The 22,324-nt window shown below is 58.2% G+C and overlaps 1 protein-coding gene across 1 annotated transcript in view; it reads left to right on the forward strand.

The window, feature by feature from the left end:
- The first annotated feature begins 1,080 nt into the window (after positions 1-1,080).
- The window catches only part of CERK (ceramide kinase), a 36,932-nt gene continuing 15,688 nt past the window's right edge, over positions 1,081-22,324 (forward strand). Inside the window, exons 1-4 of the mRNA XM_070370148.1 lie at positions 1,081-1,125; positions 1,203-2,022; positions 21,006-21,119; positions 21,879-22,001. Coding sequence (XP_070226249.1) covers positions 1,081-1,125; positions 1,203-2,022; positions 21,006-21,119; positions 21,879-22,001 — 1,102 coding nt within the window. The remainder of the gene's footprint in view (positions 1,126-1,202; positions 2,023-21,005; positions 21,120-21,878; positions 22,002-22,324) is intronic.

The following is a 22,324-nucleotide window of genomic DNA, read 5'->3' on the forward strand; positions in this document are numbered from 1 at the left end:
GGAAGCTGGCAGGACAAGACCAGTACGTGTGGCTCCCTGGTGCCAGGCACGGGCAGCAAGGCTGCATGCCCGCCATTCTGCCATCTGAGGGAAGACATGTGCAAGAGAAGCCAAGGAGAGCTGGGGCGGGCGGGGAGGGGCGGCGCACAGGTGGCTCAGGCCCCTGGAGCCAGATCTGTCACCTGGGAGCCTGCTGCTCTGAGCAGCAGCTTCTTCAGTGATGAGTCTGGGACAAACATGGGCACCCTTATTACGTGCCCCAGTGTGTTCAGGGCTGGCGCCACAGGGCCAGGCAAGTCCACATCCTCGTGGAGCTGGTGGTGGGGGTGTGATGTGCTCTGTGAGCGAGGCTGCAGCCCCACTGGGCTGAGGGGTGGTCAGCAAAGGCCCCCTGTGGACAAGGGATGGTGGAGCTGAGCAGGGCAGTGAGGAAGAGTGTCCGGGTGTGCCAGGGTGGTGCCTCCCGGCTCAGAACAGGAACCCCCTCTCCTTGGGCCTGCTCAGGAGGGAGAGGAGGGCTCAGCGGCTCCCCTCCAGCTTCCTGCCAGGTCCCTAAGGGGGAGACCTCCTCCAGGAAGCCCTCCTGCCTGCCGGCCTGCAGGTCCCTCCCCTCTGCTGGTTCCCCAGCAGCCCACCCTGTGCAGGTTGGCTGGCCTTGAGAACCTGGGCTGTGGGACCCCGAGCTGCTCTCGGCAACCCCCACCCCAGACACATACCCCCATGGGCAGTAAGGGGTGGCTGGACCCTGGCGGGCCTTTGAGCCCCGCCTCTGCCACCTGTGACCAGGACAGGCCTCCTCAGTGGCCATCTGTCCCCAGTCTGGGTGTGCAGGCCCGGCAGGACCCTTTGACTCAGACTGCCTGGTTCACACGCTGGCCCCATCCCTTACTGCTCAGCCCTCAGTGCCTGAAACTGCCCCCCTTAGGAATGCGGGGGTCACCCGGTGGTCATGAAGATGACCCCAGAAGCAGAGGAGGTGGTGTCCACTGCCAGGCTGGGGCCAACAGGGTCCACACCTCCCGAGGGTGCCTGCTAGGTCTTCAGGTTTATATTTCCAAGAGGAGACGACGAGGATCCAAGATGCGGCCCAATGCCCGCGGCCAGCAGGCTGCCCAGGGTGGCCGCGTGAGGAGGGGCGGGTTAGTCCACGCCCACCCCAAAACCAGGCCCCTCCCACCGCACCCACAGGACCGCCCGGGTAGCATTTTCTGCGCCCCTGGAGGACCCCGCCTGTCCCCACGACCGGCCAGGGAGGCGCTACTGAGCTCCCCGCCCCCGAGTCACTCTGGCCTGGGGACCCTACGGTCGGCGGCCAGAGGAAGCCTCCTCCTCCCCAGCCAGAGCTAAACCCCAGAGCTCAGCCGGCGCCCTGGCGCCTCGACCCCAGCCCAGCCGCGTCCTTGATCGCCCGGCCCCTCCCCTGTTCTCCGCCCCTCTTTACCCGCACCCCGCCGCCCCCTTCGCCTTCCTCCTCCTCCGCGCAGGCCCCTCCTCGGCTCCTCTGCTCGGAACCCCGCGCCCCCGTCCGCCTCCCTCCTCCTCCCCGCCCCCCGCCGGATCCCGGAGCCCTCCTGGTCCCCGGGGTGCGCCCCGCCTCCCTCGGCTGCCCCCCATCCCTCCGCGTCCGGCCCCCAGCCCGGCCCTCCGCTCCGCTCCGGCCGGCCGCCCTCGCCGTCTTCCGCGCGCTGCCCGCGGCCCCTCCTCGGTGTCCGCGGCCGCTCCGCGTACGGGGTGACGCAGCGCCGCCCGCCCGCCCCGCCCGCCCCGCGCCGCCGCCGCCGCCGCCGCGCCCGGGCGGGCTCCAGGGGGCCGCTAACGGTCCCGCGCCCCTCGGCGCCGCGCGCGCCCCCAGCCCGGCCGAGCAGGCGGCGCCCCGGGCGCCGGGCGCGATGGGGGCGGCGGAGCCGCTGCGCTCGGTGCTCTGGGTGAAGCAGCAGCGCTGCGCCGTGAGCCTGGACCCCGCGCGGGCGCTGCTGCGCTGGTGGCGGAGCCCCGGGCCCGGAGCCGGGGACCCAGGCGCGGGTGAGTGTCGCCGCCGGCCCGCCGGCTCGGCCGGGGTAGCGGGGAAGGGGCCCCGGGGAGGCCGGCGGGCAGGGAAGGGCCGGGACCCGTGACAAAGAGCCAGCCGGCGCTGGGGAGAGCCGGGGTGAGGGAGGGGGGCGGCGGGGACGCGACCCCCGAGGGCGAGGGGCGCGGGGTCGTGAAGGCCCGGGGAGGTCTGCGGCCCAGGAGGTGTCCCCCGGACGGACCGCACGGACCGTCTCTCTGGGACCCCGCCTGCCAGCGTCTGAAGGGCACCATTCCGATCGATTGTGACGGAGGGACCCGAGGGGGTGCCGGCGCCCCGCGCCCGGTGTCAGTTTAACCCGATCCGGAGTGGAGACCGGAGTTCCTGTCCCCGCAGTGAAGCAAGGGCTGGTGACCTTCAATCTGGGATGTGCTCCCTGGGGGGAGGGGGCTGTTCATTTTGCTGCAACAGGCTGGACACACGACCTGCAGAGGCCCTCTGACTCGGGGAAGCCCTGGTTTAACTAAAAAGGGGTCCTGTCTGCTCCCAAGGAGAAGGGGCCAGCGGGTCCCCTGCCGAGCTGCCCAGAGGCAGGAGGACGGGCAGCGGCTTATGGAGGAGGTGTCAGTTGACCCTGGGCAGGAGGACGGTTACCTGGTGGGACAGTGAGAGCCAGGAGGCCTCCCTGGCAGAGGCAGCGGGGCCTGGCCAGCCTGGGTGTGTTTCCAGTGGCTGGAGAGTGTGGGTGTTTCCATCTCATTGACTCGTCTTCAGCAAGTTGTTATGGAGGGCCCGTCGTGGCGGGCAGGGCAGCGTGCTCGCCCGGGTTCAGCACTCCTGAGAGAGTCCCTGCCGCAATGGAGCGTCAGAGGGTCTGGGGCGTGCCTGGAGGACACGTGGGTGTGGACGTGCGAGAAGGGGGTGGGGGCGGGGGTCCCGGGACTCCTCACCTGCAGGGCGGCACTGGACCAGAGCCCTGCAGAGGCCTGTGCACCTCCTGGCGAGACGGTCCAGGCAGCAGGACCACAGGGGCCACGGCCAGAGGCTGGCTGGGAGACCCACACAGGGTGGGGGAGCCGCGGGAGGTGGGGAAGGGGGCCGGGCTCTTTGGGTGGCAGGGGCTGAGGTGCGGACCCCAGAGGGCTTTATCCATCTTCACCTGGTGAAAGGCACCCCGTGGGCCTGGCAGGGAGCAGACAGAGGCGGGCCAGGGAACCACAGGCAGGAGGCTGCTGGCCTTGTCCGGCAGAGGGGCGCTGAGCAGGGCTGGGTCTGTCTGCTTAGATGGGGAGGGCCAGCGGAACGGGGGTCCAGGTTTGGGCTTACTGGAATTGCAGGATGAGCGGGGGTTTAGTTGTTAATTGGTGGGGTGCAGGGGAGGTTGGGGTTCTCTAGTGGACATGCTGAGTTTGGGATGCCTTTTCAGTGCCTTGGGGGCAGTCGGGGTGCTGCACTGTATCTGTGGGGGCTTTCTCGTCCCTGAGGTTGCATGGCTCTGCTGATGGGGGAGGGGTGGGCAGAGCCGGCCAGTTTGCTGGGGCCAAGGTCAGGGTGGTCTCGGACTCCTGGTTTGCAGCCTGGGGCTCACCACAAGCATGGTCTGCAGAGAGCTACTCTGTGGCCAGCGATCTGAGACTTCACCCTTCCGCCAGCTTTTTGTTGTCCCCTGGGGAAGAAGTGTCATCCTAGAAGGTCAGCCTTAGCCTCCTGGCAGCACGCAGCAGGGCCCCAGGTCCCGGTCTCCCCTGGCCTGGCCCTGAGGGCGTTTGAACTTCCCTGCGAATCTCTGCTTCGGGATGGAGCACTCCCATTTCACGGGCTCTTGGTGAAGCCACGTGGTCTGTCCTGTGTCACATTCACACACGGCGCATTCCTGCCGGGCAGCTTCTCCTGGATTTTACGGATGAAGAGGCCGAGCCTCAGGAGTGTGAGGAACCGGCCCAGCTAGTGGCTGAACCGGCGTGTGAAGCGTGGTGGGTCCAATTTCAGCCACTGTGCCTGGGTGCCGTGGCCTCGTTTAGGCCACAGCAGCCACGTGGACACCAAATGGGCCCCACCCGTCTGGGGTGTATGGGTGGGGGACTCGCGTTGCCGGCTTTCAGCGTTGGCATCCTTGGCCAGCTGTCATTATGGTTTCCGGCCCCCAGATTCTGGGCTTTGTGCACTTTGGGTCAGCTTGCTTTTCCGAGCTCCTCACTTGCACAGTGGCCCGCCTCTTTCCTGAAACGGTAGTTGCTTCCTTCTAGCACACTCTGAAGGCCCTCTTGTATGGGTTCATCTGGAGCTTTCCTTGGTGGTGTGCAAGAGATGGGTACCCCCCCCAGAAAGGCTGGCGCTATAGGAGCCCTCCCCCCAACCCCGTGCCATCCACCACCCTGAGGAGGCCCTGGGTCAGCTGTTGCAGCTCAGGGAGCTCCTCATAGGCGCACCCCTAGAGGAGCCAGGCCCAAGAGAGATGACCCCACGCCTGAGGGTAGACGGCAGCCCGTCCAGGGGACATTTCAGAGTGGCAGTGCCGGCCCGCCACGGTCCCAGGCGTGCCTGTGTGCGGGGTGGACGGCGGCTGGCGGGGCAGGGAAGAGAGGCGGAGGCTGTGAGAAGCAGGCTGAGTGAATTGAGACCACCTTAGAAGACGTACCGAGGCGGGCCCAGGGCCGGGCCACCGAGGACACCGGGCTCGGCCGCTCTGTCTGACCTGCACAGCTTCTCCAGCGTCGCTCCTTTTCGCAGAAGGGGGAACGTGGAACTTGTGAGTGGGTTTCGATGGATGGTATATAACGTACACAAGGGAGCCGGCTTTTAATCCGGGTCCAGGCTTCCTCCTCAGTGGGGGGCTCAGAGCAAAGGCAGGACCAAGAACCGGGAGGCGGTGCCTTCTGGACCCCGCGCGGCCGCTCTCTTCAGGAAGCTGTGAGGCTGCCTGGCACCAGCCCGGTCGGAAGTGAGGCAGACTGAAAACAGGAAACGCGGACCAGCCTTCTCACAGTGGCTTGGGCTAGCTGAAGCTGAAACAGGCTGAAGCTGTATCCGAGTTGTATCCCGGGGCCACAGTAAAACACGCTCAGAGAGACTCTGGAAGTGTTCCTTTAGAGCTGGGGCTGGGACTTGTGTGTGTATGTGGGGACACCCTAGGGTGGGGGTGGCCCATGCCCAGCCTCCTCCAGAAGTTTTCCCCTCTCCCACCGAGGATGCCCCGGGTCGCTGGGAAGCTCCTTGTACAGGTTACTGTTGTATTTACAGCCCAACACCACTGCACAGCACCCATGGAAACACATAGGCAAGCCACGGATACTTAAAACTAATTTTTGTTTTTCTGCTTATGAAAGTAATTCATGTTGGTTTAATAAGACCCAGAAAGCACAGACAAGCACACAGGGAGAGAATCGCAGCCGTAACCTTCGAGAGGGAATATTTGCTGTTGGTCTCTGTGTGAATGTGCCTATTACTGTTTACTCTCGTAAAACAGGATTTGTTTTCACATCAGCTTTATCTAGGCGTAATTTGCATACAATGAAACTCATGCGTTTTAAGGATGTAATTTGGTGAATTTGCCATGTTTGAACATCTATCCTAAGGAAAAAAGACTAGTATTTAAGAAACAGTGTTTTATACTTTAGGAGATATATTTTCTGTGTGTTTGTTAAGTACTGATGACAGTTTTTTTTGTTTTCTGTCCCTGACCCAATTTATTTATCCTCTCGATTGGTCTAGACTTCTGCACAGCAGACGTTTCTAGAGAACCTAGCTGCTCTCTGCCTTTCACGTGCTGTTCTGTGACCATGTGGGTGGGTCCAGGGTAAGGTGGCTTCGGGCTTCCCCGGTGGCTCAGATGGTACAGAATCTGCCTGCAATGAAGAAGACCCCTGGGTCGGGATGATCCCCTGGAGAAGGGCATGGCAAACCACCCCAGTAATGTTGCCTGGAGAGTCCCCATGGACAGAGCAGCCGTGGGGTCTCAAAGAGTTGGACGTGACTGAGCGACTGAACACATGAGGTGGCTTCACTTTGGGGATCTTATCTCGCTCTCCTGATCGCAGCGCCCTGTGGGTTCTCCTACTGAGTCACCTTCCGTCCCAGTTTCTCCTGAGCTCTGGTTCCAAGTTTCTGGCACAGCCCACAGGAGACAGCCAGCCGGCTCCCGGGTCTGTGTGCCCCGGCTGGTATCGGGGCTCTGCGCTTTCCGCTCCTGTGTGGTTCTCTTTAGGCCACAGGCCGGTTGAGTGCCTCCTGCAGCCCTGCCTCCGGGCTTGCCTTGTCCATCCTCGCTCACTGTGTCCCCTCCCTCGAGCACCTTCTGATGGGTGACCCCGAAGTTGTTGGATGGAAGTTTGGAAAGCACCATGAAGCCCATCTAATACAGCCCCAAAGCCTACGGCTAGGCACTCTGCCCCCCACCCCCTACTCCTAGGATGCTTGCCCTTCTAGAAGATTCTTTCACGTGCTGGGCAGCTTGCCGACTAGCTTACAAGCTGCCTGTGCCTGCCTCACTTTCAGGGCTCCTCAGCTCTGACCTCCTTGACTCCTGAGGCCCCACAAGACAGCCCCCCTCTCCCCCCGGACCCTCCCCCCACCCCCGTGTTCAGATCTTACCTCTGCTCGGCCCAGCTCTGCTGGCACCTTGCCCTTCCCTCATCTTTCTTCGGGTTTTTGTGTTTGTACAGCTGTTTGTCCCTCTCCGCTAGCTGTTTCTTTCTGTTTTGTGTTACGGGTTTTCTCTGTTTTCTTTTTTAGGACTGTCTGTCTTATCTCCCCTGCGCGCTCTCTCGAGGCAGAATGCAGCACGGGAAGGGCTCCCTTCCTTGCTCCTCCTCCCTGTCCTCCTGGAGGTCCTCGCGTGTCTGTGCACACAGCAGGTGTGCACCGAGCACCGTGTGAGTGGCTGTCTGTGGGAGGCAGGGTTTGGCCCGTCCCTGGCTGCATGGTGAGTGGCGGCCAGCTGGGGACTGGACCCCGACCGTGGAGGGGCGACTGGGCCACGGGTGGAGAGCGTAGGGGAGTGGCTGCCTGCTGTCCAAGCGTCTTTACTTTTCTGTAGAGGAGTGAGTTTAAAACCACTGGGAGTGGCTGGGAAACTAAACAGTTTGGGTAGAACCTAGAAATTCTACAGAATCCCCTAAACCGTTCACTCCACAAATCTTATACCCTGCATTTCTGTATCTCCTGATACGTCTTACGTATGCCCGGTGATGAGGTCAAAAGTGCTGCAGATGATATCAGATTATGTGAAGCCAGCAACCTGCAGAGTTAGATAGGAATCTCAGTATATTTGAATAGGAAATAAATGGCTATCTTGTTTACCTATTTAAGAAAAAAATCTTTCCAGATTTGCATATGACTCACTATCGGAAGAGACATATAGGCTTTTGTGGTTTTGAAAAGCAGCTGTCAGAAAAACAGCTGCCCTGCCTGCCCTCCCTCTCTAGGCCCTGCCTCAGCTATGGTCAGATTGCGTGGCTTCAGAGTAGGCGAGTGTGGTCATAAATAGTGTAATTACGCTGAGATAATTCCAAAGCTAACTTTTATTTGTTACTCCAAAGTAGGTCAGCAGATGTTTCCTTAAGAAGTCAGATGGCAGGGCTTCCCACGTGGCTCAGTGATAAAGAATCCGGCTGCCAGTGCCGGAGACTCAGGTTCAATCCCTGGTCCGGGAAGATCGCACAGGCCACAGAGCAACTGCGCATGTGCACCACCGCCGCTGAGCCTGTGCTCCGGGGCGCGGGAGCCGCAACTGCTGAGCTCACCCTCTGCGGCATCCGAAGCCCGTGCTCCGCAGCAGGAGAGGCCTCCGCCTTGAGGGACCCGCCCCCCGCAGCTGGAGGAAAGCCCCTACTGCAGCAAGGACCCAATACAGCCAGAGATCAGATCAGTGGGTAAATAATTAAAAAAAGAAAAAGCCAGATTGCAAATACTTTAGGCTTTGTGGGTCCCAGCTTCTCAGTTCTGCTGCTTTAGTGCAAAAGCTGCTGTAGGCAGCGTGTGAGTGAATGCACGTGGCTTCGTGCCAAGAAACCTTTGTTTATAGAAGGGGGCAGCATGCTGGATTTGGCCTGCAGTTTGCCGACCCTGCTGTAAACCATTGTTCATCACTGCGCGTTTTCCTGCTGCGTTGTTTGGCGCATGCACGTTCAGGATCGCTAAGCCTTCATTCTGGTCGACTCTTGATTGTGTAGTGCCCATCTCTGTCTCTGACTGTTCTGTCTGTTCTAGAGTCCACTTTACGGGGTGACGTGGCCACGCCTGCTCCACGTGTCTCTTCTGCCCATTTACTTTCAACCTGCTTACACCCTTAGATTTGAAGTGAGTTTCTTTAGACTCTGTAGGGTTGACTCGTGTTTTTTAATCATCTAGGCCAACCTGTGTCTTCTTAATGTAAATGCATTAGGGGTTAAATCTGCCATTTAATTTTTTGTTTTCATTATCTGCTTTTTCCTGCCTTCCTGTGGATTGCTTAAACATCTGTTTTTAGGATTCCATACTGACTTGTCTGTATGTCTTCACCTGTGTTTAAACCAGCTGTGTGGGGTGGTAGTGTCCATACAGCTTTCGAGTGCAGCTCTGTGTGTGGCCCTCGGCCTTGGTCTGTGCGTGAGCCTCATCCCAGTCTAGTGGAGTCATCATTTTACCAATTCGAGGAAGTGCAGAAACCTCCCCTCTCTCTGCATCACTTTGCTCCCCCGTTTCATAGTAAAATTGTCTCATCTCTTCCACATGCATTTGGAACCACATTAGTGTTACAGCTTTATCTTCAACCCTCAAACATAATTAAGGAAAGTCAGGCAGAGAAGGAAATACTGCTGTGGTTGCACGTATCTTTACTTACTGTATTCTTTCTTCTGTTTTCTTTTTTTCTTTCCAGGGAGTCCTCTTTTATCATTTCTATTTCCTGTATCTGTTCTTTTAGGACAGGTCTGCTGGCAGTAAGACTGTTAGTTTTTCTTCATCTGAGAATGTCTTGATTTCTCTTTAATCCCCGAAGGATATTTTTGCTGGGTATAAGATTCTTTTCTTTTCAGCACTGGAAAACCATTGTGCTGCTTGCTCTGCCTTCCGTGATTTCTGAGGATAAATCCACTATCATTCAAAATTCTTTCCCCTGTAGGTCAAGTGTTGTTTCTCTTTGACTTAATTTTAACATTCTTTTCTTTGTGCTTGATTTTTGGAATCCAGACTCTGATGTGTCTTGGATTTCTTTGAAGTAGTGACATTTGAGGTTATATCTTTTGTCAAAACTTTTGGGAAGTTTTCAGCTGTTATTTTTGGACACTTTTTCATCCCCTCTCCTCCTCTACTTCTGGGCTCCAGCGACACATGTTGGATCCTCTGCTGTGACTCCACAGGTCCCTGAGGCTCTTTTCAGTGCTGTTGCTTTTTTTAAATTATTTTTCTCTGTTGCTCAATTTGCGTAATTTCTCTTGTTGCATCTTCCAGCTCACTGATTTTCCTCTGTCTCCATCCTGCTGTTGAGTTCACCCATTTGTTTTCTGTTTTGGCTATTGTATTTTTTCAGTTCTAAAGTTTTCGTGTGGTTCTTCTTTGTAATCATCTGTTTCTTTGCTGAGACTTTCTTCTTCCCTGAGTCTTTATATGTCTTCATTTGTTTTAAGTGTGTAGTTGTTCATGAAGCATTTTCACCATGGTGGCTGTAAAATCCTCGTCGGATAACCCCAACATCTTTGTCATCTCAGTTTTGGCATCGAGCAATTGTCTTTTTTTCCCTCTCATTTTGAGATCTTCCCAGTTCTTGACATGGTGATTGATTTTTTTTTTTTTGGACATTTCTGTCTTTTTTACGTTATGAAAATTTGGATCTTATTTAAGTTTCCTCTTATACCTGGCTTTCTCTGACACTGCGCCGTCAGGGAGTAGGAAGGACTAGCTACCGCCAGATCGGGGAAGAAGTCCAGGTTCCCCTGGGCCTCATCAGCAGCCAAGGGGGTGCCCCCCATTGCTGCTGGGTGAACCCCCCACTCGGCCTCCACTGAGACCTCCTGGCTGGAAGGGTGGGGATGCCCTGTGACTGCGTGCCGTGGAGGGTGGCTGGAGGTTGGTGCAAGTTCTGACTCCCCCCTTGGTCCCCGGACACCAGCCCAGCAAGGAAGGTAAGGGGCGCCCCACTCGTGCTGGGAGACGGTGGACGTCCACTCCCTCCTCATCTCCACTGACCCCTGTGGCGTGAGGCTCGCCACCCGCTGGGATGAAAGTGCTGGCTTCCCTCACGCCACCCTGCTGGGGAGCGTCAGGCACCTGCCTCCGCCCGAGGGCAGATGTCTAGACTCCAGGCAGCCTTTGCAGGTGGTGGGGGCGGGGGAGGGCAGGTTTCTGTGTGTTGCTGGAGGAGGGCAGTTCTTGTCCAGAAGTTTCTCATCTTACTGGGCTCTCCTGCCCCTGGTCCTTTGGCCGGAGAGAGCGACCTTGGTTGGAGTTTTCTGCGTGTACCCGTTGGCATTTCCAGTTGCTGAAGTCTTCAAACCTGAGATAACGTGGGGCAGGAAGAAACCCAGGGAACTCTCTGCCGTCTCTCCCTGGCCCCGAGGCCCCCGGTCAGCTCCCTCCTTCGGCCCGCCTTCCAGAGTCTCCCGGCATTACTGGCACGTGGGACTCCAGGGAGGAGCAGTCTCGCCCTTCATCTCAGAGCAGAAGGTCCCTGTGCCATCTTTAAAATATTTTTTCCTCTCTGTTATTCAGAGCAGGTTCTTCCTGCTGAGTTGTGGGGCTTCACTGACTTTCCTCTGTCACAGCAGCTCCACTGCTGAGCCCAGCTAGTGGCTGTTTCATTTCACATGCTGTCCTTTCAGCTCTGAATTTCCCGTTTGGTTCCTTCTAGTCGTCTCTTTTTGTCCTGGGAACTTCTGTCCTTCTGTTCACTTTAGGAACGTTCAGAGCAGCACCTCACTGAGCCTGGTTCTATCAGCCATGCTGAAGTTTGTGTCTGACGCCTCAGACACCTGGGGTGTCCCGGGTGGGGCGTCTGCTGACTGGCTTTCCCCCCTGGGCCTTGCAGGGTTGCCTGGTTCTTGGTGTGCTGGTTAATTTTGGAGGCTGGGTATTTTTAATATTATGTTGTGAGTCCTCTGGAGGATTTTCTTTTCTTAGGCAGGTGCTCAGCCTGGTTGTACACAGATGGCAAGGCCGTGGGAGGGGGCTTCCACATCAGTCCAGCTCTTAAGGCCTTTGCACGCTTCTGGGGGCCTCCCTGGTGTTGGTCACTTGGGTGAGGCTGGCACCAGGAGCTGATGGACTTGGCCATTCAGCTCCCAAGGCCCCTCTGCGCATCCTGTGTGTTCTGCTCATGAAGGCCGAGAGGGAGCCCGGCACGTGTCCGTCTACCGGCAGAGCCAGGACGCCCTCCCAGCCCTGCCGGTTGTGCTCCGGTTCCCTGGACACAGGAGCGGGCTTTCTTTCTCTGCGTCCAGCAGGCTTGGGCTGCTCCAGTGGTGCTCGTGGTAAAGACCCCGCCTGCAGGTGCAGGAGATGTAAGAGACTCAGGTTCGATCCCTGGGTGGGGAAGACACCCTGGAGAAGGAAATGGCAACCCACTCCAGTGTTCTTGCCTGGAGAATGCTATGGACAGAGGAGCCCAGCGGGCTACAGTCCATGGGGTCAAAAAGAGCCAGACACGCTGAAGCAACTTAGCACACAGGCATCCAGCGTGCAGTTCAAGACCCAGGCTGCCCTTGGAGCAGAGGTGTAAGTGAAAGTCGCTCAGTTGCAAACTCACGGACTATACAGCCCATGGAATTCTCCAGGCCAGGATACTGGAGTGGGTAGCCTTTCCCTTCTCCAGGGGTTCTTCCCAACCCAGGGATCGAACCAGGGTCTCCTGCATTTCTGGTGGATTCTTTACCAACTGAGCTATCAGGGAAGCCCCAGAGGTGGGGATGGAGACAAAGGGAAGGGCCTGCGAGGGCTGCTCCTTCTGCAGGGACCCAGCTCCTTCTGCTGGGACCCCGTTTTCTGTGGGGACCCCACTCCTTCTGTGGGGGTGCCACTCCGGCCAGCCGGCCTGCTGCTGTCTGCTTTGGGCTCCTCAGTTAACTGTCTGCCTCCCGTCTGGCCCAGACCTCTTGGTCACAATCAGCGGGGAGAGGGCAGCCGCGGGTGGCCCTGGAGTCTTGGGCTAGTCCTGCGGACGCCGGCCCTCTCAAGCTGCTCTCAAGCCTGCCGTGCTGTTTGCCGCCTCACGCAGGCGATCCTGGCCGCAGCCAGTGGGAGCTGTCCTTGACTTGCTCCATTTCCAAGGTGGCAGTCGGGGCCAGGTGGGGGCTCTACTAGAGCCTGGACCCTGAGATCCTGGGGTGCTCCCCCTGCGAGGATGCTGGTTCTGGGGTTCCTCTCAGCGGCCCCCACTGCCTCTCCTGACGGGGGGGTGGGGAGAGCAGGGATCATGGTGCAGGAGTCAGGCATTGCGCCCCAAGTGGCCATGGGGTGCCACTCAGGCCCCCGGAGTTCTCAGTCCCCGATCACTAGGTTGGGGACGCTTACCTGGGGTAGGCTGTGCTGGAAGGAGCACAGGGTTGCACAGGTGGGAGTTGGGGACTGGCTGCGTCCTGTGTGTGCAAACGCAGCTCCGCAGTTGTAAGGTCTGCAGGGCAATGGTCGTTGCAACCTGTTCCCCGAACCCACAGCCTGGGGACCCACAGAAAAGCCCATCCCGAGCAGGTGCAGCAGCAGAGTTTCCTGAAAGGCCCAGTCCTGTCCTTTCGTGGGTGCTGATGCAGAAAAGCCTTGGGGGCGGCTGGGCCACCTGGAGCCCGACTCTGGGCTGGGGGGACCCTGGCCCCGCCCACCGCCATCCGGGTGGGTGTGCTCTGTTGGGTGGGTGGCCGTGCACCTGGCTTCCGGGACCTTGTAAGAGAAGCAGACCCATAGACGGCAGGGACGTTTCTGCTCCGAGTCGCAGCTCGGAAGCCCACGCAGTGTCCTTGGGTCACGGCCAGCTCTGGGAAGGGCAGGACAGAGCCGAGACCCGCAGTGACCATGGCTCCTGGCCGTCGCAGCCGCCCTGGGTGCCGCCTGGGCAGCCTCTCGCCCAGCCTCGCCCGTGGTCCCTCTGGAACGCGCGGCCCCTCAGTCCCCACCCACGTGGGAGGGTGGCCGCCTGTCACACCAGGCGAGGTCACACTCCCTGGGGACGGGGAGGGGAGGCCAGAGAACCGCGTCTCTTGTCAGCAGAAGGCTTGAGGCTTCCAGCCCAGGTTTGGTTACAAAATTTCAGTCCATTTCTGGAAAGGACTGTGTTACAGGAGAACACTGTTTTGAGTTGTTAACAATTATAATATTTGCTAATGGCTTGTGCTAATGGCTCTCAAAGATTGCTTTGTTATTAGAAGAAAAATTAATGCTGGAGTGACAGGCACAGAGAGAGGCACCTTCAAGTTTGGCTGAAGGGCCTGAAAGTGAGAGAACCGGGGGCTGGTCTGAGTCACTGAGTCGGCAGGTGTCGGTCACTCGAGCCGCATTCCATGGAGAAACGGAAATCACTTCAGTATGACTTTATGCAGGCTTCCCAGGGGGCCCAGTGGTAAAGAATCAGCCTGCCAACGCAGGTGACCTGGGTTCGATCCCTGAGTCGGGAAGATCCCCTTCCCAGTGTTCTTGCCTGGGAAATCCCATGGATGAGGAGCCTGGCGGGCTGCAGTCCATGGGGTCGCAAAGTCGGACACGACTGAAGCGACTTAGCGCACACGCGTGATTTCATGCAAGGTGCAAACCCTAGTAAAATTACCTACCCTGACACGCTGTTGGTAAGGATATTCTTGTAAATGAAAGCTACGTCCTTCAACATTAAAGATATTCCAACCCCTTGCTGTACGTGGCTGCTTGATTATTGTTGTTATTTTTTTAAAGGTCTTTTTCTTCACCCGTTTCTGAGTGGCTTTGTGGGTGTTCATGTCCACACCTGGGTGCCTGTCCCGCATCCTGCAGGCGGGGGGCACGGCTGTGGGTGAGGGGGCGCCCCGCCTCGGTGTGCGTGTGGTGTGTGTCCATCTGGGTGTGTGTGTATTTGGTGTGTGTGTGTGTGTGTGTGTGTGTCCAGGTGTGATATGTGGGTATCTGGTGTGCTTTGGGGGCAGGTGGCAAGGGTGGGGACTAGTGGCCTGGCTGAGGGACTGCAGTGGCCCCTGTGAGTGTGTGGCCAGAGCACACTTACAGAACGTCCAAGCGAGGTCTTTGTGATCATGCATTCCAGTAAAGCCTTGTAAATTCATCCTTTACTTCTCTTGGGATTTGTAATGTGTTAGATAAGTTGTAGAATTCATCGTCAATGAACAAAAATGACCAAACTGAGGGTCGTAGCTGGACGTTAGGTTTTCAAGAGGTTTAATAATATAAAATTAAACAAAAATCAAAGACGTGTTCAAACTTGAGAGGTTTTTTTCCAATTTTATGAAAAAGTTGTCTCTTCTTTGTCTTCTTTTATTTTGAATTTGCTTAGTTTTTACAACATTGCAAAAGTTGATACCAGTTAAGATCTCTATTTTAAAGTTAAAAACTGCGATCCTAAACTGCACTTTAATCACACAAACCCCAAACTTCAGCATGTACCACGTGCAGCTTAACACCCCAGGGCGGGAGGGCGACAGGAAGAAGCACGTCTAGTGAGCGGGCGGTGGTTCTGCCTGCGGGGCTCGCGCCCTCCAGCGGGTGATGACTCGTGACCGCATCACTCACGTCTCCTCTTGGGACACTCGTGGTTCTTTCTGAATACTTTCATCACGGAGGTAGCATGCTGTTCCATGGAAAGATGGTCTTGTCCTTAATAAACAGGAGCTCTTTAGTTCTTTGTTCTATGACCGAGTTGCCTAAAGAGCTGTTTCTCATAATCTGTAATGTCTGTAGAGAGTAGGTAAACAGTTTGCTTCTGTTGGATTCCAGATTGAGTCTTAAGACCAGGAGAAGTGAAGCCGCACTGGGATGAGGACAAAGAACACGCACAGTGGCTGTTTTCAGTGCCCCCAAGGTGTGCAGCCGCAGAACCCCGTGCCCACACAGGAGGGCCAGGTGACGGCATGTCTGAGCGCGCCCGGCACTGCCCGCTGGGCGCCTGGGAGGTGGCACAGAGCAGGTTCTGTTTGCTCGCCCCATGAGACTTTCTGTCTTAGATGTTCCAGACCCTTCAGGCTGTGCAGAACGCGAGTCCTCAGAGCCCTGTGGGCGGCCCCTCAGAGCGTGAGCATCCTTCCCCAGTACTGGTGCAGGGGCTTCCTGTGGCGTTGGGCCAGTGTCTCCCCCGAGTGCGCTGGTAAAATACCTGTCCAGTGGGGACCTTGCCAGTGTGTTAGTCGCTCAGCCGTGTCGGACTCTTTTTGACCCCGTGGACTGTAGCCCGCCAGGCTCCTCTGTCCATGTGACTCTCCAGGCAAGAATGCTGGAGTGGGCTGCCATTCCCTTCTCCAGGGGCTCTTACCGACCCCAGGATCGAACCCAGCTCTCCTGCATTGCAAGCAGATTCTTTACTCTCTGAGCCACCAGGGAAGCCCAGGGACCTTGCTGCCTGTGGCTTTAAACTCTTTGGTGACTCATGAGTTCAGAGCTGTAGCAACGATTTCTCGGGAAGCCGTCAGTTTGAGATGACAGGAGAATATTTTCATGGAGGTTGTGTCCAAGCCCTCTTGCTGTGGGTTGGTTTTCGTGGTGGTCCTGTGGACGGCTCCGCCACAGCTGGCACGCAGGGGTGTGCGGCGAGCCCAGGTGGGGGACCTGGGAAAGAGTTCAAAGGGGCCAGTCAGAGCTGTGGGGGGCAGCTGAAGCCCCCGTGTGACCTGCAGGACCCGGGGGGGCCTGCTCGGCCTGGAGCGAGCCGAGGCAGAGGGTGTCATCGCTGCGTGACTGCTCAGCCGCACACGCACACGGATACACATCACACAGATGTACGCACACACGGACACGCACAGAGCCGGGAGGGAGCGCCCACGGGGCCTGGGGGCCGCGGGAGGGACGCCGTGCCGGCAGACAGGCGGGGCGTCAGGCGGGGGCACGGCGGGTTGAGTCCGGTCCGCTGCACCGGCCCCCAGCAGCTAAGGTTGTTTTACGACGTGCACGTCCTCCAAGCAGCTCGGAGCGTAAACAATGCGGTGAGCGCTGGAGTCGTCTTCCGGGAGCATGGAGTCAGCCGTGTCTGGTCTCGGCGCCTCGGTTGAGACTGGACAGGACCCCTGACCCTTCAGCTGGGCCCACATGAGTGTCCGCTCAGTGCCCTTTTTTTTTTTTTTTTAATTGAAGGATAATTGCTTTACAGACTTTTGCTGTTTTCTGTCAAACTTCAACATGAATCAGCCATAAGTATACATATATCCCCTCCCTTTCGAAGCTCCTTCCCATCTGCCTCCCCTTCCCACCCCTCTAGGTTGATACAGAGCCCCTGTTTGAGTTTCCTGAGCCATACAGCAAATTCCCGTTGGCTGTCTATTTGACATATGGTAATGTAAGTTTCCATGTTACTCTCTCCACACATCCCACCCTCTCCTCCCCTCTCCCCATCTCCATAAGTCTATTTATCTCTGTTTCTCCATTGTTGCCCTGTAAATAAATTCTTCAGTACCATTTTTCTAGATTCCGTATATGTGCGTTAGAATACTATATTTATCTTTCTCTTTCTGACTTACTTCACTCTGTATAATAGGTTCTAGGTTAATCCACCTCATCAGAACTGACTCAAATGTGTTCCTTTTTATGGCCGAGTAATATTCCATTGTGTATATGTACCACGGCTTGTTTATCTATTCATCCGTCGATGGGCATCTAGGTTGCTTCCATGTTCTAGCTACCGTCAACAGTGCTGCAATGAACGATGGGATACATGCATCTCTTTCGATTTTGGCTTCCTCGGGGTATACGCCTAGGAGTGGGATTGCTGGGTCATATGGTGCTTTTATTCCAGTTTTTTAAGGAACCTCCATATCGTCTTCCATAGTGCCTGTACACTCAGTGACCTTTTGACATCACAGGGCCAAACACTCTAGCCGCGGGGGGAGCTGAGCGCCTCTGTTTTGAGTGGAGGCCGGGGCCGGGTTGCCCGTGTATGGTGATGGACCTTCCCCCACTCTCCCTGCGCCCCAGAGGCCTTGTGGCTCCGTCCCACGGGGACCCCAGCCCCTGGCCTTCAGGGAGGCGTGCCTCGGGCTTGCTCTTCTTGCTGTCCCTGTGCGCAGCTGCCTCGGGAGGAAAGCCTCTCTCTGGGGCCGACCTTGGCTCAATGCACACCCAGCGGGACGAGGCTGGTGAGGCCTCTGTCCCCTCGAACCTTGGGGATCTCACAGCGGCAGGGCTGTGACCCAGTGTGGGCGCTGCCACCCTGCACGCATGCTGAGTCACTTCTGCCGTGTCCAGCTCTTTGCGACCCCGTGGACTGTGTAGCCCACCAGGCTCCTCTGTCCATGGAATTTCCCAGGGAAGAATACTGGAGCGGGTTGCCATTTCCTCCTCCAGGGGGTCTTCCCAACCCAGGGATCAAACTCACGTCTCCTGCATCTCTTGCCAGCCTGGCAGGTCACTGAATCCGAGCACCCAGAGCCTAGAGCTGAGCAGGGGGCTCCTGCCTGTGTTGGGAAGCCTCGGGGGTCTTCTGCCTTTTGAGTGGTCTTATCCGAGCATGAGAGGAGGTGGAGGGAGCTCCAGTCTTCCTCCCCGGGCTTGGTCCCCGAGAGGACAGAGGAGTGGCTCGTGGTAGGGGATGGCCTCCGTCTGCCCGATCCAGTCACAGGGTGCCCACTGCACCATTTGTCCTCAGGGTGGCCGTTGCCCCAGGCAGACTCCTTTTTTTCATCTCAAGAAATTTTAAAAATCACCCTGAGAAAGTCACTTTGCTTTAGTAATTTAGTAGAGCAGAGGTTTTATACAGGCTGCCAATAAGACTGCCGTCCCAGCAAGGCTGCTTGACTTGGCTTGAAAATCTTACTTCTGTTGTAGGTGTGTGTGGTGGGGGGGCAGGGGGCGATTATCCAGAGTTGAAAAAATCCTTGTTTGATCAGAGCAGGTGTTGGGCGTGGAGCCTCAGTTTGCTCTCTGCTTCCTGTTTGGAGAAGGGTCACCGAGCCCACCAGCTCTGGAGGCAGCGGGAGACGCTGGCCGGCCTCTGGCAGAACCGGGGTGGCGGGCAGGGGGTGCTGCTTTAGTGGCCGGAGCCCAGGGGTCTGCTGAAACCCTCCAGTGGCGGATGGCCCCATCACAAAGAGGTGCTGGGGTGGGGGCGGGGGAGCCCTGGGCCAGGGAGGCGCCCAGGGAGTCGAGCATCTCTTCCAGAACCTTCTGTTCCGAAGCTTGCTTGAAAGGGGACGTTGGGTTGTGACTTTATAAAGGGAGAGGAGACGCCCACGAGCCTCGGCCCCTGATCCTGCGATGCGTTGCAGCCGGCCCAGGGACCACGAGGGCGCCTCCAGCCGTGGCAGGAGCAGCTCGGGGAGCGCCGTCTGGGCGTGGATGCCTGCCCCGGTCTGGTGGGGGACGCTGCTCGGGGGAGATGCGGTGGCCAGGGCAGGCACGGGCCTTTCATCTGTCCAGCGAGTCCGGTGCCGGCGTCGATTTGGTCTGAAAGCAACTGCACCGCCTTGCATCACTCACCCTTTCACGGAAGACTTTGGGCTTTTTATCTAATCTCGTGTGCAACGCAGGATTATGCAGAATGCAAGCCAAAGGAGAGAAATGCTAATTAGTGCAGGAAATGAAAGTGGCCCAGTTCCCACCATCAGCTCTCTGCCAGGTGCGCCTCCCGTGTCCGTCCACAGACGTGAACCGGCCATGCCCACGTGTGTGTTCACCCGACGTGCACTGCTGAGCCCCAAGGCCCCTCCGTGCCAGCACAGGCAGGGCGACCTGGGGACCACCGTGTCATTTTCCCTGCACCGTGCCTGTGACTGATTCTCGGAGCCACGCACAGCCGGCAGCACTGGAGACTTAAGTGACAGGTTTTGAGCGGGTCATCCCGCCAGCCACGCGTGACTTGGGGCCTCTCCCAGACTCTCGACACCCCCTCACTGGAGGGGAGGGTTTTGAAGACGAGGGTGTGACCGCACACGCGAGGCGACACAGAGCAGGCACCGAGGCCCGTGGCCGGGGGTCAGTGGGCGGGGGAGGCGGAAAGGAGCCTGCCATCTGTGCCGGGCCCCGCCCTCCTCGCCCCGACCCAGCCGTTTCCACAGCCCCTGCCGGTTTCACCTGCCAACCCCACATGTCATCAGGAGGTTCAGGCTGAACTCTCAGCCCAGCAGACGGAGGGGCCGAGGGAGCCGGGTGGGACCGGCCTCTGTTCCAAGCCCGTCACTCACCAAGCCCTGCTTTTGATTGACAACCCCCCACCCTCCCCACCAGGCCTCCCGGGTGGCTCAGTGGTAAAGAATCCGCCTGCCAAGCAGGAGATGTGAGTTTGATCCCTCGGTCAGGAAGATCCCCTGGAGAAGGACATGGCAACCCTCTGCAGTATTCCTGCCTGGGAAATCCCATGGACAGATGCACCCGGTGGGCTCCAGTCCTTGGGGTCACAAAGAGTCGGACGTGACCTAGCGCCTTAACAATAACAACAACCGCCCCGGCTCAGGCTCGCCTAGGACGGCCTCCATCTGGACCCTGGGTCTTGCCCTTCCTCGATCAGGCAAGATGTAGAGAGTGGTGTTTTGTCAGATCCCATGATCTCTGTCCCTTTTTAGAGAAAATAATTGTGTTTGTCACCACGTCTGTTACGTGGACAAGCAGTGCGCGTGTGAAAGCTTGTATCCTGCTGACCTGGCTTTGTTTTTCTTCTCAGCCAAGCAGCAGATGAAGCTGTGGGTAAGCTGAGTGTAGCAGAAGCCAAGAGTCACTGGAATTTTTCCCTGTTGGGGTGTTAGAGCCCCCACCCCACCCCAGTGAAAGCGCCTCAGTCTCAGGCCCTCTGCGAGGCTCCACCCCCGAATGTCCCTGCACCCCCTTCTCTCCTGGGCGGCCCCCTCGCAGCCTCCTCTGGTCTGACTGCTGGCAGGCCGGGGTCAGATACCCCTTGGGAGCAGGGGATACGAGAGGGGTCACAGCTTCGGAGAGTCAGAGCCCGGGAGAGAGGCCCTGGGTGGAGGCTCTACTGGGTCGGGTCTGCCCAGCCAGCTTCCAGCTCTTCTGCGAGAGTGTCCCTTTCCCTCCCCAGCCCAGCACCTCTAACCTTGGGGAAACCCCACTCTCGGAACTTCGAGGCATCTAAGCTGGCTCTTGTAACTTGATTTCCTTAGGCCGCCAGGCCAGAGGTGAAGCAAGGTCATTCCAGGTGTCAGCGCCGTCGGGTCATTTAGCTGTCGCAGAAACGGAGCCCGTCGGCGCTCGCAGGCCTCTGAGCCCACCCGGGGCCTCGAGTCGCCGCGCACCTCTGTGTGAAGGTGGACGGGGTTTCCACCCGCTTCGCCGGCGGGCTTGGGGGTCGTAGCCTGTTCACACTGGGGGCGTGACCTGCAGCCTCCCTGCTCCCAGGTCCTGTCCTTGGCGAGGTCTTTCTGGCCCCGCGTTCGGTCACAGGCTGTCGCCTCGCGCTTCCCACAGCTGTTTGTGTCCGGCCTTACCTGAGGCCCGTGGTGACGACTGGGTCTCCAGTCGAGGGTGTTCCGTGCTGTCCTCCCCGCGCCCACCCGGGCGCCCACTTCCTCCTCCTGCGCCCGAGTGGGTGGTGGGACCCCGAGCCCCCTGCCCCCCACCTTGGTGGGGCCTGACCCACCCGCACACGGCGGGGTCCTGGTCTGTCCTGGGCCTCCTTCCCTCTTCATTTCTGAGCAGACTGAACCGCAGGTGCTGGGGCGTGAACACCCTTCCCCGGGTTCAGCACGGGAGCTGGCCTGGGAAGCCCCAGCCCACTTCGGTCCCTGTGGACGAAACACCCTGTCTTCAGAGGGCATGGACTGGGTCCCAGCCTTCTGTAGCGCTGAGGCTCACGATGACACGGGGCTTGTCGCCTGCCTCTGGGATGTCCCAGTGCGTGGAGTCGCTCTGCTGCCGCTCAGGTGAGTCCTGTGACCCGCTGAGCGAGGGCGTGGTGTCTTTGCAGATGCCTGCACGGTGCCTATTTCCGAGATCATCACCGTTGAGGAAACGGACGTTAACGGGAAGCAGTACAGCAGCGGAAAATGGCAGAAAATGGAAAAGCCCTACGCTTTCACAGGTAATCTGCCCTAAAGCCCCTCGTAGCTCCAGGCAGGTCACATGAAAGAGAACTCCTTTGTCATTCGCTTAACGGACTCACTGTGTCCTTGGTTTATAGAAAGGTCCTTGTATCAGTTTTCCAAGCTCTGTTTTTGTGTTTGTTTTCTTTTTTACTGAGGTATAGTTGGTTTACGGCAGTGTGTGAATCTCTGCTGTAGAGCAAAGTGAGTCAGTTATGCATATCCAAGCTCTGCTTTTAATGTTTGTTCATCTTTTACATTTCTTTATTATTATTCTTTTTTTACATGGGTTAAAAGAACTGAGGGGTAGACTCTCTTCCCTCATACACACTGGAAGGGATCAACTATCAGAGGAAAGGGGCGGTCAGGGGAGCTGGGTGTGGCGCGGGGCTCACGCGTGTGTTCTCCGTGCAGTGCACCGAGTAAGGGGCGGTCAGGGGAGCTGGCGTGGTGCGGGGCTCACACATGTGTTCTCCGTGCAGTGCACCGAGTAAGGGGCGCATCAGGGGAGCTGGCGTGGCGCAGGGCTCACGCGTGTGTTCTCCGTGCAGTGCACCGAGTAAGGGGTGCATCAGGGGAGCTGGCATGGCGCGGGGCTCACGCGTGTGTTCTCCGTGCAGTGCACCGAGTAAGGGGTGCATCAGGGGAGCTGGCGTGGCGCGGGGCTCACGCGTGTGTTCTCCGTGCAGTGCACCGAGTAAGGGGCGGTCAGGGGAGCTGGGCGTGGCGCGGGGCTCACGCGTGTGTTCTCCATGCAGTGCACCGAGTGCGGAGGGCCCGGCGGCACCGCTGGAGGTGGGCGCAGGTGACGTTCTGGTGCCCGGAGGAGCAGCTGTACCACCTGTGGCTGCAGACCCTGCGGGAGCTGCTGGAGACGCTGAGTACGTGCCTGCTTTGTGCTCAGCGCAAAAGCGGACGTAGTGAGACGCTGTGACTTCTGAACACTTTTCTGGTTAGAGGACTGCACGGGGGGTGCCCGGAGCCTGGCCCCCGGGCACCAGCACCTTCGCTTACGAGCGTGAGGCCGGGGCAGGCCCCTTGGCGCCGTGGGCCTGGGTTTCTTTTCCTGGGAACTGGGCTGGTGAGCCCTGTGCTCGAGGCGAGGAGGACTGCACCGGTGCCCGTGAACGCCTGTGTCCACCGGGCGTCTGAGCTGTGAATTGTCGCTGTGAGGAGGGTCTGTCTGTCCCATTTACAAAACAGT

This window comes from Bos mutus, chromosome 5 (assembly GCF_027580195.1).
Source record: "Bos mutus isolate GX-2022 chromosome 5, NWIPB_WYAK_1.1, whole genome shotgun sequence".
Taxonomy (NCBI): Eukaryota; Metazoa; Chordata; class Mammalia; order Artiodactyla; family Bovidae; genus Bos; species Bos mutus.